Source organism: Calypte anna, chromosome Z (assembly GCF_003957555.1).
Source record: "Calypte anna isolate BGI_N300 chromosome Z, bCalAnn1_v1.p, whole genome shotgun sequence".
NCBI lineage: Eukaryota > Metazoa > Chordata > Aves > Apodiformes > Trochilidae > Calypte > Calypte anna.
This window is the reverse complement of record NC_044274.1, coordinates 22,916,390-22,940,318: the sequence shown is the minus strand read 5'-3', so window position 1 is coordinate 22,940,318 and position 23,929 is coordinate 22,916,390. Positions and strand designations below refer to the sequence as shown.

Sequence of the window (23,929 nt, the reverse complement as noted above, 5' to 3'; positions counted from 1 at the left end):
CAAATCTTAACTTTTGTGTGTGTTTTGTGAGTGTTGGAATTCTGAATAAGAAGGACTCAGAATAATGAAATTTGGCCAAGCTCCAATATGGTGCATTATTTTTTGCATATGTAAAAGCTTATTTTCAGTTAAACTGAGAAAAGCAATTTTTATTCACTTCTTGTACGCCTATGGTTCTGTAACAGTGGCTCATGATACTGCAGGGTTTTTTCTTTAATCTGAGCCTCTACTCCAAAGATCACTGCATTTCAGCCCAGTGTGAAAGTTATTTGCTTATGAACTTACTTTACCCATACATGTAATACAAAATTTTTACCCAGTTCACTACTCAACTAAAGGTTTTAAACAATTTAAATTGTGCCCAGTAAAACAAAACAGAATTATTACAATAAGAATTAATGGCATGTATTTTCAAGAGAAAAATATTACCTTTCCCAGTGGCTACACACATTGGGATCTTCTAGATTCAAAGGCAAAGATGTTCCCATCCAATGGTACAGAAGTAAGACAGGGAAGCCAAAGAGGGAGTTCAAATGAAGAACCATCTTTCCAGAAGGTGGCTGTAATAGAAAAATATTTATAATATATTAACAACATTATACAAACAACAAAGAAGCAGAAACTATTGACTCATAGATAATCAACATATATGATATAAAGCAACAGGTATTTCAAGAAACACACTTAGAACCCAAAGAGAAATATTTCCCATGAATGGCAAGACAGCTCGTGAACAAAATACAGTTTAGAGCTACCACTGTTCTGTCAAATAGCAGGCAGCCAGGCTCAGTCTGTTAAGTGATGGTTTGTCCACATCAAATGACAAGAGCTTTAAACAAAGGCTGGCATTTGCTCAAGACTGCAATAGTAGAAAGGTTCAGCTGATGACACACTGCCAGAAGCCCTGAACACTTACTCAGGAGGGATTTGTGCTACTCTGTCCATTGCAGTAGCACCCCAAATTCCTGCAGCCTGCACTGACCCTTTAAAAAGGTCAGATGTCACCCCAGCTCAAGTGACCACCTTCATTAGAAGCTATTCCCCAAAAATACGCAATGACTTCATTATGTGGTCACCCTGAGCATCCAGTGCCTGGGCCAGCAAAGGGTGTCATGACAAAGACCTGGCTGGGAAAAGCTGCACTTTACCACCTGGGCACTGCCTCAACCTGAGTAACTCCAGGAGCTGCCCAGGTAACAGCACCCCGTGGAGAGACGCAAGTCAGAGGAACAAAAAGCAATACAGAGAAGTTCTGCATGGCTCAGAGGGTGCTTTTTATTTCTTAAGGCACATATATAAAATAAATCACATATATTCGTTAATGCCTCTTACCATTTCTTTGAGATGCTAAATGGTGAAAGGCACAATGTGAGCTCAGGACTTGCAGAAAATGGCACAGACTAACCAGCCTATAACTCTCAGGCAACCAAATTAATTAATCAGGGGAGGCATTTAAATGACTATTCATTTACATTCTTAAGAGACAGCTTCAAGAGACATCCTGCATTGTTACTGCTCTTTAAAAGTTGAATTCCCAATACAGTTTGCAAAAATACCCCCACCTCTGACAGCTGTACAATTCCCAAATAGAGCAAAAATTCTGCTTATAAAAATTTATTATAGCAACATAAAAATCTAAAAAGTTATACTAACATTTTGACTAGGTCTATCTTTGTTTTCAAGTAAATTATTTTAATTTGCATACTGAAACACACTTAACCCAACCTGCCATAAATCCATAAATGACAGAATGAATGCTGGTAAGATGTTATTTGTAATGACATTAGCTACTGTATTTCTCTTTCAGTGAATATTTGACCTTTCATTCTCATTTTCACACGAATTTTTGCACTATGTAGCCACAGAGATCACCCAAAAAATGAGATTATTGAGTCTAAGCTGTAGTATAATAAGAAAATAATCTCTAATAAATATTTGTTTTGAAATAATACAATTTTTTATATAAAGTAAATTAATCAGAAGTAAAAATGTCTTGCTTTAAGTATCATGTAAAGTGAAAAAGCAAACCACAATTTTAACTTTATTTTATGAAAACAAAGTCCACTGCGTCATGAAACAAATTTGGGATAGTCTTACTTTACAATACCTTAATGAGAAATGACCATAAAAAAAGCTCACAAACTGAAATTATTATATTTAGGAGATCTGAGGATACAGAGATGATGCTATTTTGCTAAATCTCCCTTGAAAAAACAGTTCTGCTGAAAGACATTTCATGGTCCCTAACTGTTTCTCTGCATAAACTCGCTCACAGTAGTAAAAGTGGAGTTGCTTAACAAGCAGTAAAAGCAGTAAAAGCAGCTGTATTTTCAGCTAATAATTTCAATGAAGTGATGACTCACTCATTAAAAATAGTTATTTTGATTATGTAGACCATAAACTGTATTTTCTGTTTTTTCTTCTATTTCAAACTTCAGTAACTTTCCTTTTGGATCCATTTAACAAAATTTAAAATGAAAAAGAATAATTTGCATGAACCCCCTAGGGTAAAACTTGATTGCATTCCAGATCTTTTGCTTAATTAATAAGGAAAATCAAAACAGAAAATCAGTACAACTGATTAGCATTGCTAAAGTGGTTATATTAGCAATAAAAAATGTAGATGACTCCTTTAACCCATGATGTTTACAGTTTGTACTGAGATACCCGGTTCACTTTTCTTATTATATGTTGCTTAAAGTATTTCACCCAATAATACATCAGTGTCTTCACTATCTACATGTACATAGTACCTGTAGTTTAAGTACTGAAAACTCTCATATTGGAGAACTCCTCCTCTACACAGAATAGCGAACAGTAGATGTTTGAGATAGCAAATACTTATGCTAAACCAGAAAGCTCCTCTGGCCCCCTACAGCACATTGCATAATTCATGTTCCCGAGTTGTAAGTGGGAATGTTGCTACCAGGCCCCAAGCTTTCTACTGGAAGTAGCACTACTGGTCCCCATGAAAAAGAACTTCAGAGGCAAATGGTTGTTTCCAAAATACTTTCTGTTATCTAGCAACACATATGCATATCCAAGGGAAAAAAGATATTTTTCAAAATTTAAATGGAAGTTTGCAAAATACCTTTTCCAATAATTTTGACTGGTAACCAGCATGTACAGCTCTGTCAGTGCAGGCAAAGTCTTTGACTTAACAACCCAACAAATTTAACATAGCCCCTCGCATTTTAACCACCAAGTCTTTCTTGTAATAAAGTACATGGCAGAACACAAGTGTCTCAACAGTACATTAAAATGTTGTTGCCCCTTGCCACTTTTATAATATTTGAAGCAATAACTAAAATTGGCAAATCTGCACCTTTACACTGATTTGGGCAGGAGCTTTAAGGCAGGTCGTGTGCAGTATGATGCCTGTTTAGCTTTGAGACTTCTTTGGTTCCCTGTACTTTAATACAGGCCCATGGTTTAAAAATATTAGCAGAAAAGCAATACAGCCACATGAAACAGCTATAGACTATTCCCCTAAATTTCTGTAATCTAATTAAGGAAATTTAGTTCACTAAACATCAAAGGAAGATATTAATAGTCATCGCTAATAGTCATAGTAATCTTATCATCCCAAGACATACTACAATTGCTCACAAGCTTATTTTAAAATTGTGCTCCAGGTGTACAGGTATCCCAAGAGTATGGCTCCACAAGTTACAAGAACTTCCAATTTTAATGTAAGCAACTAAGTGAACTACATTTATCTCACTAGTAAGCAGAGAAAAAAGCCCGTATACATGCCATATAACCACAGACAGTTAACCATCACCACCCACTGTCTGGGATTTCTAGGCATTTCCTCTGCCACTATCAACTTTGTTGATAGTTTTGCACACATTTTACTTTGTTTTAGGTTTCTTTCCTATAAAATTCATGATCCAAACCAGAGAAAGAATACATAACTAAGAAAGGCAAATAGACACTTCTCCGCTGTTTAGTGAAAACGGACACATGATTACAAATTAATCTCTCCAATCACACAGAGCAGAGCCACAAGCAACTCAGGGCATACAGCTCTCCTACAGATTTGTCATAAGAAAATGTAAATAAATATGCATGGAGCTGGAGGAGCAGAGGAACGTAAAACAATGCGAAACATAAAAGTGACAATTGCTTAAGGCTATGAACTAGAATTTTTTGGTCAGAAAAATGAATGGCTGCTAGTGAATTAAGCAGGATTTGAACTGCATGAGGAACAGAGAACAATACAATACGGATGCTAACATGACATAATGGAGCCAAGACCAAGGGAAATGCTGATGTAGCTCTCTCATTACTGTAGCAAAAGCATTTTGACCACTGCAACACAAAAAATGCAGCAGGAACATTTAGAAGATGAACTTCAGAACTGTAGGAGATTCTCATACTAAGAGATGATATCTCTAAGGTTTTAGAGCATTCGTTTCTGCCTTTCTGCATTGATACGGGTATGCATACACAGGTATGTTGAAATATTTTCTGTGCTGTAATCCCATGAGCTGTTCTTAGTTACATTTACATTGTATTAAACTGCATGTACAATAAATGCTATTTGTAAAAAATCTTTATTCTGCCCATCAGAGTTAAACTTCCAGAGTGAATTGTAAACCATACACTGAAGATCTCCTTGTTGGTGCCCATGGCTTCAAACTCTTCAGAGCATGACAAAGCCAGCAGACCATAGCAGACCTGATCACTGCTACCTGCAACTGGAAATTACAGCTCCAGACAAGATAGACTTTTTCTCAAGATTTTTGGGTGAAGAATTTTTCAGTCTGTGACTTCCTATATTGGGGTTTTCATACTATTATACCCTCCTCAGTCCCAAGGTTAAGCTCCTCTACCAGTGGCACAATTTGTTTATAAAATTATCTTGTACGCTTGTTTTGTCAGGCAAAACAAAATTTGAACCTGACCTAATCTTGTCAATGACGATTAGTCCTGTGTTAGTGTCTGTGAAAAAAACTGATTGCTTTTATTGATTACATTAGAGAATCAATAGGTGAAGAGCAGAAAACATTTTTCCTTTGGAAATCAGTACATCACTTTAGTGCTGTGTCACATGAAACCTCGCTCATAAACCAAATACAAGTTAACCTGAAGAGAAGTATTATCACATAGGATGACTAAAGAAGTACAATCACAGGAGTGGTAAACTGACTGTATTTTCTCAAATGCTGAAATTGTCACCTCAAAGGCATCACTGCCAGTTAGGGGAGATCAGAAAAGACTAACATGTAAACCTGCCAGAGCATCAGACTTTGCTTGACAGATACTGTGTCAGATCTGGACAGCAATGATGACAGTAGATGATTCCACAGAATCCCAGAATGGTACGTGTTTGAAAACACACAGAATCACAGAATTGTCATTGTTGGAAAAGACCTCTAAGATCACCACATTCAACATTCCCCTCTCAATAAAATAAATATATATTTACCTATATCTGTATCCCCATGCCAACTAGAGCATGGCCTGAAGTGCCTCACCTACACATTTTTAAAATTATTCCACCACCTCCCTAGGCAGCCCATTACAACACCTAACTATTCTTCCTAATATCTAGTCTAAAACTCCTCTGGTGCAACTTCAGGATGTTTCATCCAGTTCTATCATTATTCTCTTGAAAAAAGAGGTCAGCACCCACCTCCCTACAGCCTCCTTTCAGGTATTTGTAGAGAGCAATTTGTAGAGGGTGTAGAGAGCACCCACCTCCTCTCAGCCTCCTCTTCTCCAAACAAACATTCCCAATTCTTTCGGCCTCTCCTCACAGGACTTGTTCTCCAGACCCACCACTGGCTTAGTTGCCCTTCTCTGAACTCACTCCAGCAGCTCCGTGTTGCTGCAGTGAGGGGCCCAGAACTGAACACAGTCCTCAAAATGCAGCTTCTCCAGTCCTGAGTAATAGGGGCATGATCATGTCTCTTCCGGCCACACGGTTCCTGGTACAGGCCCAGACACTGCTGGCCTTTATGGCCACCTGGGCACACTGTTGGCTCATATTCAGTGGGGTACCAACCAGTCCCAGTCCTTTTCTGCCTGGCAGCTTTCCAGACACTCCTCCCCCAGTCTGTAGCATTGCATGGGGTTGTGACCAAAGTGCAGGACCTGGCACTTGGCCTCGTATTAGTGGCCATGAGCCACCAGCTTTACTAGAATACTGTGACAGTGTCAAAGGCTTTACTAAAGTTCAGGTAGACAATGTCCACAGCCTTTCCCCCATGATCATAGACATGTGGGACACATGATCATAGAATGAGACCAGGCTGGTCAAGCAGGACCTGCCTTTCCTGAATCCATGCTGACTGGGCCTGATCCCCTGGCTGTCCTGCACTTCCCTGAACCATCCACACGATGAACCTTTTCACAGTTTTTTTCCAGGCACTGAGGTCAACCTGACTGGCCTGAAGTTCCCTGGATCCTCCTACCAGACCTTCTTGTAGATGGATGTAACTCTGGCAAGCCTCCAGTCATTTCGGACCTTCCTTGTTAAACAAGACTATTGATAAATGACAGAGGGAGGCTTGGTGAGCTCCTCTGACAGTTACCGCTATACTCTCAGGCTGGATCTCATCCAACTTGTTAAGTGTCCTGGTGCTGTATCAGGCCATTATCTGCTTCCTCCTGGATTATGGGGGGTTGTGTTGCTCTCTGTCATCTTCCAGCTCAGGGGGCTGAATACCCTGGTTGTGGCTGGTCTGACTAATGAAGATGGAGGCAAAAAAGGCAGTAAGTAGAGGTAGACAGCCCAGGGTACGATTGCCTTTCTGAGATGCCAGTATGCATTGTCAGATTCTGTTGAGGTTCTATCAACCAGCACCCTCAAGTCCTTTTTCTCAGGGTTGCTCTCTTTCATAAAAAAGAGGGTACCCTTAAATCACTCAAAAACAGTTAAGCTGCAAAGTCTCAATTTTGGGTTAGCATCTAAGATTCAAAGTGAAGCAAACTGTATGTGAAGAGTCTGAAGGTGTTCAATAGAAAGCCGGTTAATTTAGACTGGAACCTGAAGAACAACCGAATCAGATGCTGAGCATGCAGGAACAAGTCTCCTTTGGACAGGATGCTGCTACTGGGGACAGATGTACTGCTTCTTTCTTTAAGTACTATCTTACTATGAAAAATAAATCATAAATGAACTGAATAGCCATTTTTCTTCAGTTAATAGATGAGGTTTGTTTTTTTCTTTCCCTCTCTTTAATTATCAGAAGTTTCCATGAAAATGACCTTTATGTAATCACAATGTCTGTGTATGTGCACTGGCCTCATGCTCAATAATTTCCAAATCCATTGGTCATTTAAAATTAAGTTAACTGAAGTGAAGAAGTCTTGAACTATCAAGTTCCAGAAAATCCACTGATAAACTGCAAGTATGGAGGAGACCAGGTTTTTTTTGGCCAAAGGCCACTGAAGTACCTGTTTTGAAAGCTATGACATCCTTCAAGTAAAGTTACCATTTCACAGGCTGCGTATCTGTACCCTTTCATCTAAATATAAATGCAACAATACATTACATAATCTCAAACAATAGAAATTACAGTGTTAAATTGCATTTTGGAGTAGGCATCTTCTACTCAAATATGACAACACTCAGATGAAAGCCTGGAGAGGTTGGGAGCTGTCACATTTCATCCTGTTTTGTAAGTGTCAAACAATCTTTTAAACTGCAATTGTAAGTACAGCTCCATTTCCAGACTGAAATAAGGTAATTATGAACATTCCAGGAATGTTCCAGGGACACTATTAATTCTCAGCAAACTCTAGCAATGCCACCCAGTATCACTGCACAGTCCCAGATGTCTGCCCCCTCTATAGCACTGCATGCCCCAGCATCATGCTGTAGTACATACCCACAAGCACAGCACTATTCCCAGCATAAATAGGATCCTTTGGGCTCCCTGCAAGTCATTCCATAGTACCTTTTAAAAGATTTGTTCTTACTGTAAAAGATCAGACAAGAGTTTCCCTAGGATCTTCTGGCCTCTTGAAAAGCAAGAGTCTTTTTGACACACCAACTTCACTGACTGCCGTACAACACTGTCACCATACAGCGAGAGTTTCCATAGTTGATAAGCTGGCAGGGATGATATATCCACTTATTGTCCCTTTTCTCCCTCAATTCAGTATTAAAGGGAGAGGGAAAGAAAGTTCAGCGGAAGTCAAGTCTGCATGAGGCAAAGAGGCATGGTAAAGACAAATGCCAGCATGCTAGACCCTTTGCAGATGGACTCATTACTATTCCTCTGTGGCCTGCTGCCAAACATCACAAGCATGGGGTCACTTCTCTGTAGCTGTCATTGTCAACTAAATCAGAGCACTGTGCACATTACAAGACACTTTTTTATTCCAGCAGATAACAAGTATAAGTCTTGAACATGCAAACCTGTGATTGTTAATGTTACCTATAGCACACAATACTGCATTTTATAATATTATTCACATAGGAAGCTTACAAGATGCACTGTTAACAAAAATCTTTTGGCTAAATGTGCTGTCTGGTTATTTTTGACCTAGATGAATTTACCAAATAAAGACAGTTAAAACTGTCTAGAATCCAAACGAAAGTATCTGAATAGCACACTTTCAGAATATGAAACAGCAGCTAGAATGTACACTCTGATATACTTCTTTTACACAAGGCATGTTATGTGAAGTATAACTTGTTTCAGCCCTCTTCAAAGACCACCTCTGTTACTTTCCTTTCCCCCTCCCCCTTAGTTGTATGTTCACTTTTACTACACACATATCCATCATACATTAGATTCTTCCCTTTCCCAGACACAGCTTCTGTTATCACTCACAGAATTCTTCAGTCTGAAGCTCCCCTCACTTGTTACAGCTTTTCACTGGATATTTTCATTACAAAAATCAGAAATATGAACACCTTACTTACTTTATAACTTCTAGTTGCTAATAAATTGGTATACTATGTGAACAAATTTGCTTGTAACGCTGTTCTGGTTAATTTATCTTTGTAAATCATAAAAGGAAACGCCACTTTGCACATAATGTTCTACAGAAAATAACGTCGTCATTCCAGTTAGCTCCTGTTTTCATGTTTGAGAGTGAGCATTTCAGTCCCGTAAATCCTTATCACAGCACTTGGTTACATACTTTTCAAACTATCTGCTTTAAAAAAAAATTTAAGAAGTTAATCAACTCTGATCCTATATAATTTAAACAGCTTCTGAGCATTCCAGTAAATTACTTAACAGTTTTTATTTTTCACCTCCAGCAATCTAGTTCAAGGCATCTATGATTCATTGCATTCTTTTCTTAAAGGGGAAAATGGAAGACCATAATACAAAAACAAAAGAGACTGGTTAATTCTAGCTTTTAACAAGACCACAACCCAAAAGACAAATCCTGTTTCCTAGTAAAGGCAAAGGGAATTCTGTCCTGAACTGCTCTCTCAGTAAAACTACATATGACCTCATAAGGAAATCCTATAGAGTGAGCAACATGTAAGACTAGTTTTCACAGTAAGCTGGATCAAAAGCATTGTGAGATCATTTCAGAACATCTTTCATAGTTGATACTAGATGGAATGAATGGAAGGAGCTCTTCAGACCAACAAGTGCAAAACCAAAGCCATTCTCCCACCTATCCATTTAATTTCTCTGCCATCTCCCTGTCTCCATCACAGCTACTTTACTGCTCCTGAAGGTCCTAACAAGATTCCAACAAGTGATTGTATTGTGTTCATTTATACTGGTGGCAGCTGAGTATCATTGCTACTGCCCTAGGAGAGCCGGTACAAGACTTAAATTTTATTCTAACTGTATTACCTTTCATAGTGCTTGTAAACATAAGCAGTTTTGGAAACGAGGTTTATATCTGTGAGACATCCCTGATCAAGTCTACTAACTTGTTTGATTTGCAGTGGTCCTTGAAATGACATGGTGACAATTTGGTCTTACTATCCCATCTGTGGCCTGTAATATCTACGCATGTAATCCAAACAAGTTAAGGAGTAGCTGAACATCTGAGACACCTAAAGTTAACATTACATTCTTTTTTAAAAAATATTGCAAACTTAAAATTATGATGGCAGTTGTATAATTTTAGTAATCTTCCTATGTGTCAGCAAAATAAAATCAGAGAGAAATGAAGCTTGTCAGGTGCCAATGGTGTCTGTTCACTCTTTCAAGTATCTGTGTGTATCTATACACGCACACCTGCACACTGTTGCATATACACATACATATGCAGATAATAAACACAGACACACAAATCTGCTATGCTCACTCCTAGATAAATAGTAGAAGCCATAAAACAAAAAAACTGTGCTTTAGTGAAGAAATAATAGCTGTAAGAAGCAAAACTGCTACTTGTGATGGGCAAAAAAAAAATCATGTACATTCCAACAGTGACTAAAATAATGATTTCATATAAAAGTCTACAGTTCTGGTTTCTATCAATTGTGGGTTTTTTCTTACCATCATTTTAAAGACATCTCAAATAATTAAATTCCAAAATTTATTTATTTTAATGATGAATCAGATTCTCTCTTAAAAAGAGGACTCAGTATATCATTTAAAGAAACTAAAAAAGGCAAATGCCTTAGAAGCCCTAACAATCAAAAAGAAGACTTCTCTGGTTGTTCTTAATATCCTTTTTCAAGATAATTTATCATATTAAAATATGTTAAATTTACTTTGGTTGCAGGTTATCTGAAAACTTCCTCAATGTCTGATGTTAATTCCAGCTGATGGTTGTGTTATTTGAACCCAGAAGAATCAAGACCACAGTTTTATTAACTTAAGCACAGTCCCCTAAATCCCTCAAAATATCTTTCTGGACACGTTGCCTTCTTTAAACTTGTATGTCTTTGTATTGGTTGTAAAAGGACAGCAGTAGTATAGACACATATCTGTCATTACAAAAATCATCTATTCACAGCATTGTCTGACAAAGCACTTTCGTAACAAGGCACCCCCCTACTCAGAGTACCAAGTTTTGCAGGTATTTGTATGCCAAATTAAAAAAAATAAAATCTCTATGACAGTGGGTTTAATGAGGTACTTTGTTATTCACGGTAATAAAAATTAAAAGAGAGAGACAGAATTATCCAGCTTCATTGCCACATCTGTTATTAGGCACTTAACTGTGATTGACTGGAGTGTATGTGTCAGAGATGGTGCCAGAGAGCAGGAAAACTTCGTAAGTAGATTTATAACTTATAGCCCAATTGGCATTAGCAGCATCTCTGTTACAACTTTTACTGCTGCTCAGTTAAAACTACAGGAAAGTTGGCCTTGATTCAGTCATTCATTAAAAATAAAAGCAATTATTGCAAATTGTACATAGTGGGGATTTTTAAAACGAAATTAAAAGCATTCACTATTTTCAGACGGAAATGCAGTGATAATCTGAAATATCATCTCGTTAACAGATAAGAGACATAAACAATCCAGAAACTGCAGATGATACTTCACATTCAGTAGTGTATCTGCTGTTTTATTTTGCTAGCAGACAAGCAACTAGCTGAGAGGACAGTGAAAAAAGAGCAGCACATGGAGAGGAACTAGACAGTCTTGGTGAGTGAGCTTCTGGGTAGAGTGAAAACAGAATGGATGCCCTTCTCTGATCTGCATGGAAATTTAGGAGGGTACATGAACTCACTCATGAAACTGCTTGTTCTTTCTGAAATCCAGAGTCTAGCAACTCAATGCTGCCAGTGTTTGCCTGATCACCTTGCTGGCCACAGCAGGGACACTGCAGGAAGCTTAGCAGGGCACTTCATGCAGAGATAGCAAAGCTGACTCCAGCACCATGGCAGCAGACAGCGCATATAAGTAAGGGAAAGTAAGGACCCACCCTGGAGAATTGTGTAATGCCAGTAGGAACCGTATCCCTCTTGCTACCCATGCTTGAATTCTGGGTGGTACTGTCAGTTGACATCTGATGACTTCAGATTCACAGTCATGACACCTCCATGCGTGGGCTGGCCGGTGGCTGCTATTACACTATTTTTACCATAATCCCACCTTCTTTTGGCTCTAAAAACCAAGTTGTTAGAATCTACCAGTCCACACATCATAAAGTGACTGAGCTTACACACACTTTCTCCTTCAACAAACTGCTTCTTACCAATTTCACACAGGCTTTCTACTAAGAGCACTGAAATGTATGTTGCTATTGTCAGAAAAGAAGACGGACAAGCCAGCTGCCCTATTGCTTAAAATTACTTATTTATGTTCACTTCACCGATAAGAAGCAAGGGATTATTTGACCTTCCTTACTGATTTTCTCCGCTACTCTAGAGAGTGCAGAGAAAGTAGGAATGTGTAACATAGCAACAAAAACTGTACCAATATCAATTGTATACACTTCTGAAAGGTATAAGGATACCCTTGCATTAAAAGCTAAAGCAGAGCTGCCTACCATAAGCCAGGGCAAGTGACGGGTACTTCATCTGACCCAACCTATCAGCTGCCCAGTGAAGGAATCCATGAATAAATCATTCTTCTCTCTGGAGGACAGACAGGGACAGTCTTAATTCCTTGCTTCCAGGAGACCAAATGACTGGTTTTTTGGAAATAGTCTCCCCAGCGGGTGAGATGAGCCAAGGCAGATGCTCTCTGTCACTGCCTGAAGGTCTCTGTTGTGCTCACAGGAGACCAAGGCTGCTTCACATTGCAAGGGGTTTCAGCAATACTTCATGTGGCTTGCTGTCTCTGGTGTCTTTTTGCTCTCATGTGCCTTTCTGAAAATACCTGATCTCTCTCAACCTCCTTAATTTAGCAAAAGATAGGATTTACTTACTCAAGCACACTTACATTAAGTGCATGTTATATAGTAATATCACATGCAGTATTTTTTTTCAATGTAACATTCTGTAAGATCTGCAACACTTTTTCTAACATTTTAAGGTTTTTCATTCTTAAGACTCCTCTTAGTAATCATAGTGTATATGGAAATATTGTATATGTATCATATTGTATATGGAAATTTAGATTTCTGTCTAGATGTTTTTATCTCATTGCATAAAACAAAATAACAGCAGAGCTGAAAACAAAATTTAGGTCTGCTAGACTCCACTTGCAGGCTACCCTGAGGACTCAAGCCTCCAGTTTGATGTTTTGCCACAGTGGCAGTAACATATACATCTTGCTTACAGTGCTTACTGTGGCTTAGCATCAGAATCATGAAATACAGAGGTTTTGGTCTTAGACGTTTACAAAGTAATCACCACACACAATATCACACCTGAGATAATTTTTAACCTTTGTGCAGAAGTCAAAAATGCCAACACATCTGTGTGCTTTTTCATGTCTTTATTTTTCCTGTTGGTAGGCTTGTTGTAAACTACAATGAAGAAACACACACATAAGCACTTAAGAGAAAAACTTGATGTGCTAGAACTTTGGTATTTCCTTGAAGCTGGGCAATACAACAGAAAGCAGGGTGATTTGGGAAGTGTAGTGAAAGACTCCCATGGTAGAAGAGGAAACTCAAAGTACAGCCTAGGACACAACCTGCAGAGATATTTCTGAATACCACTAAACATTTTTTGAGCAACTGCAATGTATTTCTACATAATTAAAAAAAATCTCCCACTGAGGACCAAGAGGCAGCAACTTCAGACTTTTTTTACAACTTCTCTCTTTGGTAGATGGGGAAGTGCATTTTCTTCCTGTACCTCAGCACTACTTTAGCAAACAAACCAAACATCTGTTTCCTGGAGTTGGTCCACTGTCAAAATAAAGACCAACTTGTAATAGGGTTTGGTACACACTGAAAGGTTGACAGTATGTGAAGAGAAAAAAATTCTTTTCTATTTTAGTGGTACAGACCAGAACCCCTAATCACTGCATCCTATGAGGGGAGGGTCACTTACCATGAAGTCGTGGCTGTTGTTATTCATACATAATGCAAATTGGCATGAACTGATGTTCAGCAAGAAAGAAAAGACCAAATCTTTAAAAGTGCATTAAAGATGCAGAAGAACAACAATGTTCCAGAGAAAAGATCGACTCCCAGCTCTCTGAAATGGGTTATGGAGACGGAAAAATCTTCTGACGGTGGAGGGGATACTTAAAGTAACGAAACATCTTGCTGTGTTTTTGTTTCAAACTAGAAACACACTCTTTCATGTGTTCAGAGTTTAAACAACTTCCCCAAAACTAGTGAAATGCACTTCTGTCGAGTCCAATCTTCTGTCTTAGAGTGATGAAGCCCCATGGCATACCTTCATAGCAATACTGGGAACAAGTAATGCCTTTGATCCAGAACAGCCCTATGGGGTAAAAAGCACCAATGTTGCTATCCATTCGCAGCATGGTCCACTGCAGATCTGGTAATCCAGCCTTTTTCTAAAAGAAAACTTAATCATCTATTAAAAGAGGCCAGTTGTTCTGGCTTTGGTGGAGGCAGCTTTGGCATACCTGGATGACACAGGCATGTGAGTGTGTTCACAGATCCTCCAATGCATTACCCAGGCGATGCATAAGGGATTTATGTTCAGGCACTTTACCTCAGTTATTTTGAAAGGTCATTGATTTAACATGTTATTTCTGATTCACTAAATGCGAGTGAGAAAATGAGACCCTGAGCCTCTTTCCTTTCACGTTTTTGTTTTTTTTTTTAATACAAGTAGATAAAATTAATTTAATTTTAAACAATAAAGCATATTCTTTACCTAGCTGAAATCTTCACAATATCTACTGCTCAATTTAAAAACCGTATCTCAGCCTCACTGGCAGGTATCCTGCAGAAACAGTTGTTATTTACAATATCAGTCTGAAGAGAATAAGAAAAAAAAATTAGGAGATCAAATTACTCTTCACTGCCAAACAAGCCTGGCCACAGCTGTACATCAGCTTCCGAGCAACTGCTCCGCAAACACACAACAGGGCTTCTATCTTCCCTCAGGGTTTGCTCGGGTCAGCCGCATGTGGCGCGGATTAAAGCAGCACCAAAGCTCCGTCACAGCGCGGGCGCAGCTGCGACACCAGGCACAAACTGCGGTGCCGCTGCCGAATGCCCCTGCCCGGACCTCTGCCCCGTGGGGTACCACCCAGCACTGGGAGGAGCCCATGCACAGCTCTCGCAGGGAAAAAAAGGACCCAAATTATTTTTCTGGTTTTGTGTTTTCACTGTCTAAGCAGAAGGAAGTCTGAGGGAAGGATACAAGTGTGTTAGAGGGGGCAAAGAGAGGACAGGCAAAAGGCAACCCGTCATTGCAGTAGTGACAGCACAACAGAATCAGGCTGCCTGTGCAAATGGTGAAATTTTCTTTTGAAAACCTTTGTCAAAATTGAAAACCAGGGGAAGATGCAGTCCACAGGTCAAATACCTCAGCACACTGCAGAGGCTTTCTGGGTGGGGATGGCTTCTCAATCACTGGAAAGGCAAAATTTGTTTCTCAGTGCTTGGGCAGGTTACAGCAGAAGTGCCAAGCCTACACAAGGCCTAAACCCTGGGCCAAGGTTTAAGACCTCAGACCCATTCTGGGAAATGAAGAAGACTCTTTCACCAGGGCTGTTACTCTTGGTAGGCCACCAACCTTCCTGCACCTTAGCAGGCAAGCAAAATGACCATCAGGTCAAAGGAGGTGGTTTTTTAGTTCCTGGACTTGCACTTCCTCTCTTTATACACATGATAGTGAGAAACTGCAGTGGTATATGTATTTTCCTTTCCTATATGTCATGCCAAGATGTCAACACCAATGCAGTGCAGCAACAGTACTCATCTGTTCAGAGGTGCCAAGATCTCCATCATGGAAGGGAAAAAAAAATCTGTCTTATGCAGAGAAATCAGCCATGTGGCTAATCAGAATCCACTTAATACGTAATGATATTAGTGAGACTAGTACACGGCAGCCAGTGAAAAACTCCTCAGCTACAATAACCAGAAACTCCCACCAAAGACCAAAGAAAGCAAAACCACCCTGTGGGAATAAAGTCAGTAAGCATCTTATTCTGCCTATTTTCCATGCTTTCCAACCAACATACAGCCAATGTGGACTCTCTTTGAAGAGGAAGGACGAACAAGAAAGAAAAGAAGAAAAGAGAATGAAAGAAAACAAGGGGGAAAGTTAAAAACAACAACAACAACAACAAAAATCCAGTAGCATGCAGTAGTATCTAGGTAATGAAGACAAAAGGCCTTTGCTGGGTATGATCACCAGTGAATAGGGTCACCATTGGGAGGCACCTCCAGAGCACTACAGAAGACAATCCAATCCTCAGGGGTGCAAAGGTAAAACAGTTTTAAACAAATACATTTCTAAGTGAAGAGCTTCCAGTCCAGCTGCTGTATCCTATATTTAAAGTAGATTTACAATGACTGACAAAAGTATGCTGACTCTAGGGCCAAGATTGCCGCAGCTCTCAAGTTGTCACGGACACTTCTTCATTTATGAAGTGGTTCGACTTTTGCCAGTGGTCTTGAACCCTTTGAAGAGGGTTTTTTAGTTACCAAACAAATGCTTCCCACAAACACACAAAGGAATTATCTGTGCCTAAGTTCCAGTAGTCATAACGTATGTTGACAGTCCAGAATCTTGTAAACACTTTACAGGAAACTAAAATTCTGTTCCACAAGCTCAAAAGAACAATGTAGGAAGCAATCCTCTAGCACAGAGCAAAAGAACCAGAACATCTGCTTTGTCTTCTGAAATTCTCACTTCCTACCATGTCTGTTCTAATTGCTACCTTACATGCTTTTTGCCGATTCCTGACAGCAACATCCGAAAAAAAAAACCTAACAAATCATTAATGTAATTTTGTACTTGCAACTTCAATGGACACTGGAGTGCACACATATGCACGTGCACACACACACACACGTCTTTTCTTCTTTTTTAACATGCAAGTGCTCATAGCATATTCACATTCTCGGCGCAACCAAGCTCTGTCTGACTAGGGGCTTTGGGAGGATCAGATGCCAGCCAGCCGTGCATAATGGCCTCTTTGTCCAGTTGTCACATGAACAGCGCTTTGTTACAATCATTGTCACTCCAGGCTTAAACTGCAAGGCATGCTTTCATGCAAAACTTTCACTCTGGGGGCTCTTTCTGACAGAGCCTGTGATCAAAACTCTTTTTCTCCTCTTTAGCTACTCTGTTCAGCAATGCCAAAACTTTCACAGTTAAGATTCAAAGCCCTCATCCAAATCAACTGATTCTTAAAATTCTCTAATGGTCACTTGAAGAAAGGGACAAGAAAAAAAAAAAAGCCATCATCTAAATCACTATATAGAAATCAACACCAGCTCAAGTGCTGAGAAAAATGGTTAATAAAAGATAGACTACCATAGAACAAAAGATCTGAATGAAGGCAATAATAGCAAAAACACAGAAATAAGTCTGATTTATTTCACCTTTGCATTAGGAAGGATACCACCATGGAAGCGGGGTCTCCTTAAAACCCAGTTTAGCAGAGGACAAGCACAGCATCACAGCTACAAATTCCTCCTCTTTGTTCCAGCAGCTAACAACCTTGCAGTTCACACCTGCATCTACAATGCAGGGCAGATGCAACCTGCAACCCTGATCTTGAGATATGCAGATCTAGGGAGGTTCACCTCTCCCTCTACTCTGCCCTGGTGAGACCACACCTAGAATACTGCATCCAGTTTTGGCCTCTCCAGTTCAAGACACAGGGATCTACTGGAGTGAATCCAATGGAGAGCTATGAGGACAATCAAGGGAATTGAGCATCTCTCCTGTGACTGAGAGAACTGGGGCTGTTTAGCCTTGAGAAATGGCTGAGAGGGGATCTTACTAATGTCTATAAATATCTGAGAGGTGTGTGTCAAGATAATGAGGTCAATCTTCTTTTCAGTGGTGCCCAGTAACAGACTAGGAATAATGAGTTTATCTAGAAAAGACAAAGTTCCACCTCAACATGAGGACAAACTTCTTTACTGTGAGGGTGGCAGAGCACTAGAACAGGCTGCCCAAAGAGGTTGTGGAATCTCCTTCTCAGGCAATTTTCAAAAGCTGCCTGGATGCATTCCTGTGTGGCTTGCCCCAAGTGATCCTGCTCCGGCAGATGGGTTGGACTAGATGACCTCTAAGTGGTCCCTTCCAACCCCTCACATTCTATGATTCCGTGATTATGGTGTTCAGAACTGCATGTCCAAACAAGGACCTCATCCTCCCACACCTGGTGGCTTCCCATGGGAAGCGACAACACACAAGCAGAGATGGGGAATTCTGAGGCAGCTCCTGCTCTGGGCTGGCATTGCTGCAGAGGTGTGGCATGACTGCAGCGGATAGGTGGTGTGCAGCACTGCAAGACCCACTAACAGCCATGGATGAGGATCACATAGTGACTTTTGCTAAGCCCTTTGATAGGAGAGTATTTTGTTCCAAATAGCAGAAGGGGATGGAAAAAATCCCAAGTTAAAGTTATCTCTGAGTACTTTCCTGCTGTACTTACGAAAAAAAGTCTGTAAAACCAAGTCAAAACATTTCCACAAGACAAAGATGAATAACTTACCAAGTGACAATATTACTACTTGCTGTGTAAATCCTTTTAATTCACCAAGTACTTAAAAAAAATGCTGAAAAGTAGATAAACAATACTTCTGTATAGGACAAACTTCAAAAGATGCCGTAAACATGCTGAACTCATTGAGACCCTGCACAGATGTCTTTGTTTTCATTAATGAAAAATATTCTCACAGGGCTAAGACAAAAATATGTTAGGAATGACAACCTCCTGCTCTTGCTTTCTCTCTCTATCAATTTTTTACTGCACATAATTGTCTCATACAGCACTCCTCACTTTGAAGAGGGATTACAGGATCTTTCCCTGAAGGACATAAGCACAATGTGGTAGGAACTCACAGTATAATACTTGCTATGTACAGAAAATGTTTCAAAGCAATGGCTTATTTCCTGTTGAGTTAATTTTCCTTTCATTTGCAGTCCATCAAAGTAACATTATCTACTGCTAGACTCTGGCTTGGTATGCAACCCCACTACTTGTCATAGAGGCATCTGTCATCCTAAACATACAGTATTCGTCTCTTGATCACTTACATTTCACTTCTCTTTCTTTCTCTGTCTTCTGTGCACTCTCTGCCACTGTTTAGAGCACACCCTCCCAGACTATCACTGTATATGAGATACGCAACCAGGCAAGAATTAACATGCACGTCTATGTGCTCAACAAATATAATCTGGTAGGCTTAGAAGAGTGTTCTTTTACAGCAGCAGAAAAAAAGATTGAATTTCTCTCCTGAGGTCACACAGCAAGTCAGTGTCAAAGTTAAAAATATGCTTTCTGCTTCCCTGTCTACATTCTCTCATTGTCTTGCACACCAAAAGGGATCAGAATTAGTATCTCATTACTGACTATGGGCTAATTTCTCTGACCACTAGATACAAAACACAGAACATGAAGAGCTGGTTATCTACATTTTAATATAAAGGTAACATGTACACTCAAAGTCATGAACCACAAATCCTTACACAAGTAAAACATCAATTAAATACCAGGCAGTTTGGATGGGTTAATTAACAAGAATGCTGACACAATCAATAATGCTATTCCAGTAAAGCAAATCCCACCTCAGAATACTCCTACTTTTCTGACACATGGCTTTGGATGATATATATACTTTTCATAAGAAAAACATCTGGAATATCAAGACCCAGATTCTTTAATGGAATAAGGATGTATAAACTTTGTAATCCTACTACAACATTCCACTGTATATCTAAGTGGATTTTACTGCTCTACACTATGTTCCATTTCAAAAATTAATCAGCATATCTTTGTTTTTCACTAAAATTGTAGCACATTTGCAAAGAACCCATTTAATTTTTTCCTTCTTCAAAAGCCACTTCCCCTAATGAGAAGTGAAAAAGCCTAGATAAGAAAAAAAAAAAAAGTGTGTTAGGCACAAGGCAGAAAACTCCTGCCAAGTAATCTGAATATAAATTCAAGAGATCCTTCCCAGCTGCAGTCAAAAGCCCACTCCAAACTGTTAGCTCTTAATCAAATTCCAATATGTTAATAGACAGTCACAGTGTTCTTTCCATAGAAGAATTAATTTCTTTTGTTGAACTTCATTTCCTTCCCTAGGTGTCTGCCCCCATACAGAATACATCCCTTTGTGAAGGATGAGGTTATGAGAGTCACCAAAAGGACTGTTCACTTGGTCAAACTGTTGTTCACTTACAGGGTAGAACAGCTCAACTAACACTGTAAGTCCTGGACAGTGCTCCACATACCTCTAATTTCCAATGTTGGCACCAGCTATGCAAATGGTAAATGGTAAAATTTGTGCTAGACAGAGGTCTAAAGCATCATGCTCTTGGGCCAAATGCAGTACAATTTCTGCCTACTGCAGCTGTCTGTGGGGACATCAAAGTGACCTACATAGCCTTGCCCCTGGAAAACATTGTAGGCTCTGGACCATTTCTCCACTTAATACTCAAAACGGGGGAATGCTGGTAAGTAATTTCCTGAGAAATTAAAGATACAACCAGCTGACTTCATACAGGTCACTGCAGAGACAGCAGCTGAGAATTTTTTTGCAAGATATGGATTGTAATCAGTGAGCGAGACACAGAGTATTTCCTGTGAACTGTTCATTTTCTAGGAGATTTGTAACAGTGCAGACTTCCAACTGAACCAACTTAAGAAGCCAAACAAAGCCATGCCATCTTCATAGCATATTAACAATCAATACAGGATGCAACAGATCTGCCTCTTGTGGGAGCAATATGCATTTATACATTTGATTGCATGACAAGGTCACATGGTGAAGACAGTTGTCTCTGGAAGGAAAATAAATTTTACTATATAAGGTTCCATGTTTTGATGCTGTGCAGATACATGAGTTATATGAGCAAACAACTGGAAACTTGGGCATAAATTATGTTGTTTGTCCATCTTATGAAAAATCTGGCATATGCCTGCCCAGCTAGCCTTTCTGACTTGAGATGGAAAATAAAAATACGCTTCTTAATACCATCTAAGTTGTAGGGCCATGCAAACAATACATTTAATTCAGCCACTCAGTCTGACATTTTCCTAAATTCTATCTCTAGCTTGCTTTCTTTCTTTCTTTCTTTCTTTCTTTCTTTCTTTCTTTCTTTCTTTCTTTTCTTTCTTTCTTTCTTTCTTTCTTTCTTTCTTTCTTTCTTTCTTTCTTTCTTCTTTCTTTCTTTCTTCTTTCTTTCTTTCTTTCTTTCTTTCTTTCTTTTCTTTCTTTCTTTCTTTCTTTCTTTCTTTCTTTCTTTCTTTCTTTCTTCTTTCTTTCTTTCTTTCTTTCTTTCTTTCTTTCTTCTTTTCTTTCTTTCTTTCTTTCTTTCTTCTTTCTTTCTTTCCTTCTCCTTTCTTTCTTTCTTTCTTCTTTCTTTCTTTCTTTCTTTCTTTCTTTCTTTCTTTCTTTCTTTCTTTTCTTTCTTTCTTCTTCTTTCTTTCTTTCTTCTTTCTTTCTTTCTTTCTTTCTTTCTTTCTTTCTTTCTTTCTTTCTTTCTTTCTTCTTTCTTTTTCTTCTTTCTTTCTTCCTTCCTTCCTTCCCTCTTCCTTCCCTCCTTCCTCCTCCTTCCTTCCTCCTTCCTTCCTTCCCTCCTTCCTCCCCTTCCTTCCTTCCTTCCTTCCTTCCTTCCTTCCTTCCTTCCTTCCTTCCTTCCTTCCTTCCTTCCTTCCTTCCTTCCCTTCCTTCCTTCCTTCCTTCCTTCCTTCCTTCCTTCCTTCCTTCCTTCCTTCCTTCCTTCCTTCCTTCTTTCCTTCCTTCCTTCCTCCTTCCTTCCTTCCTTCCTTCCTTCCTTCCTCCTTCCTTCCTTCCTTCCTTCCTCTTTCCTTCCTTCCTTCCTTTCCTTCCTCCTTCCTTCCTTCCTTCCTTCCTTCCTTCCTTCCTTCCTTCCTTCCTTCCTTCCTTCCTTCTTCCTTCCTTCCTTCCTTCCTTCCTTCCTTCCTTCCTTCCTTCCTTCCTTCCTTCCTTCCTTTACTTTCTTTCTTTACTTTCTTTCTTACTTTCTTTTTTTGGTTCTTCCAGGTTGCTGGATAAAAACCATTTTCCTACATACAGTCATTATGTTAATCCACTTTCCAACTGCTGCTGCCAAACTTTAATAATGTATGCCATGAAACATCCTCAGTACTGACAGCATGTTCCAAACGGACGTTTTAAACTTGCTCTATCATCAAAAGTTGGTACTTGGGAAAAACTTCAGAGCAGTACACGATTTTGGGAAACATACGACTGCTTTGACTACGCTTAAGTTCTCAGTGACTAGAAGCAGAATTTGTAAGATTACCAAAAGCCCCCAGACTCCTTCTAGGAAAAGCAGTTGCTTATTTTTCCTACTCAATTTGAGCCTACATTTCCAGATAGAGCATACTTCTTGGCAGAAACACAAAACAGTAAACATTCTCAGTACTGTCCACTGAGAGAAAATCTGTAGAGAATACTGCACAACTGAGATTTGCTCTAAGCAGCTTCTGCTGAAATACATATGCTGGAATGAAGTCAAGTTATTAAACAGATGATCATTTTCACGTACATAAACATCCCTCTGTCTCAGTACGTACCCTCGTTCTAGTCTCTGTTTAGGACTGCCAAAAACTTTCCGTGAAAAAGAATGGTTAGAACGGTGACCTTTTAAAAAAGATCTTCCCCGCATATCCCCTGGTGTACGGAGAGCCTGCACAGACTCTTTCCTCCCGGTTCCGGGCCGGGAGCGCCGGAGGCGATGCGAGCTGGGGAGAATGAAATGCGGTTCCAGATCCGCAGAGCCGCCCCACCTCCCGGTCACCCCACCGCCAAGCGGAAACAAACGCTGGCGCCGGGATGCTCTGCAAAGGCGGCGGTCCCGACCGGCACCCACCGCTACCCGGAGGACAACTTCGACAAAGGCAACTCCAGCTCGACCCCTCTGGGACACTGCTCAACCCGGGATGCCACTGCAAGACCCGGGATGCCCCCACGCCGCTCTGCCGCACCCGCTCTCGATACCGCGGCTTCCTGGTACCGCGGCTTCCCGGTGCCACATCTGCGGGGCGGGATGGGACAGGATGGGACCCTGCCTACCTGTCCCGCGAGCTCCCTCCCCGTCCCACCAGGTGCCGGGAGCCGCCGTCTGAAGCCGCCACCCGCAGCCGCCTCCGCTGCACCGAGCGAGGGTAGGTGTGTGCGGCGGGGCCGAAGGAGCACAACCCCTCCTCCGCCAGGCTGTCCCGGCCCCGCCTCGACCCTGGCCACAGCCCCCGGCCCCGCCGCCGGGGCGGGCGGGTGGGCGGTGGCGAACAGGCAGCTTCAGGCGGCGGGGGCGGAGGGGCGCCCCACGGACGACAGGAGGTCGGAAAGCGTGTAAGCTGGTTCTCTGACCGCCCTGGCTCCACGCCGACGATGCTGATATCCCCTCCTTCCCCGGCCCCAAAATACCCTCCCTTCTTCCAGACACATGCAGGCAAAGTGAAAGGGGCCTGGGAGGTAATTTTAAAGCTGAAAGGTGGGTATCAATGCAGCAACTGACCGATCAAACTGCAAAAGACGGTAGACTGAAATTAGATATTAGGAAAAGAATTTTTATTGTGAGGATGGTGAGACACTGGGACAGGTTGCGAAGGGAAGTTGTGGCTTCCCCCTCTGTGGAAGTGTTCAAGGCCAAGTTGGATGGGACTTTGAGTAACCTGGTCTACTGGGAGATGTCCCTGCCCATGCCGGGGCGTTGGAACTGCATGATCCTTCAAAGTGCGTTCGAGCCCAAATCATTCTGTGATTGTATGATTCTGTGAAAGCTTAAGAAGCTTTTTTAAGAACCTAAGAGGTCCCACACGCAGGAGCTGGTCTCCAGATCTGTCAGGAGACCCAGATTCACAAAGAAATTACATGTACGCTCCTGGTTCTGCCTGAGAGAGGAAGGACAATTTTACTTTTACACTGCTGTAAGTTTTTTGCATACTTAAGTAGAGCTACTTGCTATTCCCAGTTTTTTTTTTTCAGGTAAATCTGACTGCTGAGC

General features: G+C 40.5%; 1 protein-coding gene across 1 annotated transcript in view; it reads right to left on the bottom strand.

The window, feature by feature from the left end:
* MEGF10 (multiple EGF like domains 10) overlaps positions 1-23,077 on the bottom strand; it is a 95,306-nt gene extending 72,229 nt beyond the window's left edge. The window contains exons 1-2 of the mRNA XM_030467215.1: positions 22,996-23,077; positions 430-560 (exon numbers count right to left, since the gene is read on the bottom strand). Coding sequence (XP_030323075.1) covers positions 430-545 — 116 coding nt within the window. The 5' untranslated portion in view covers positions 546-560; positions 22,996-23,077. The remainder of the gene's footprint in view (positions 1-429; positions 561-22,995) is intronic.
* Positions 23,078-23,929: the final 852 nt, after the last annotated feature.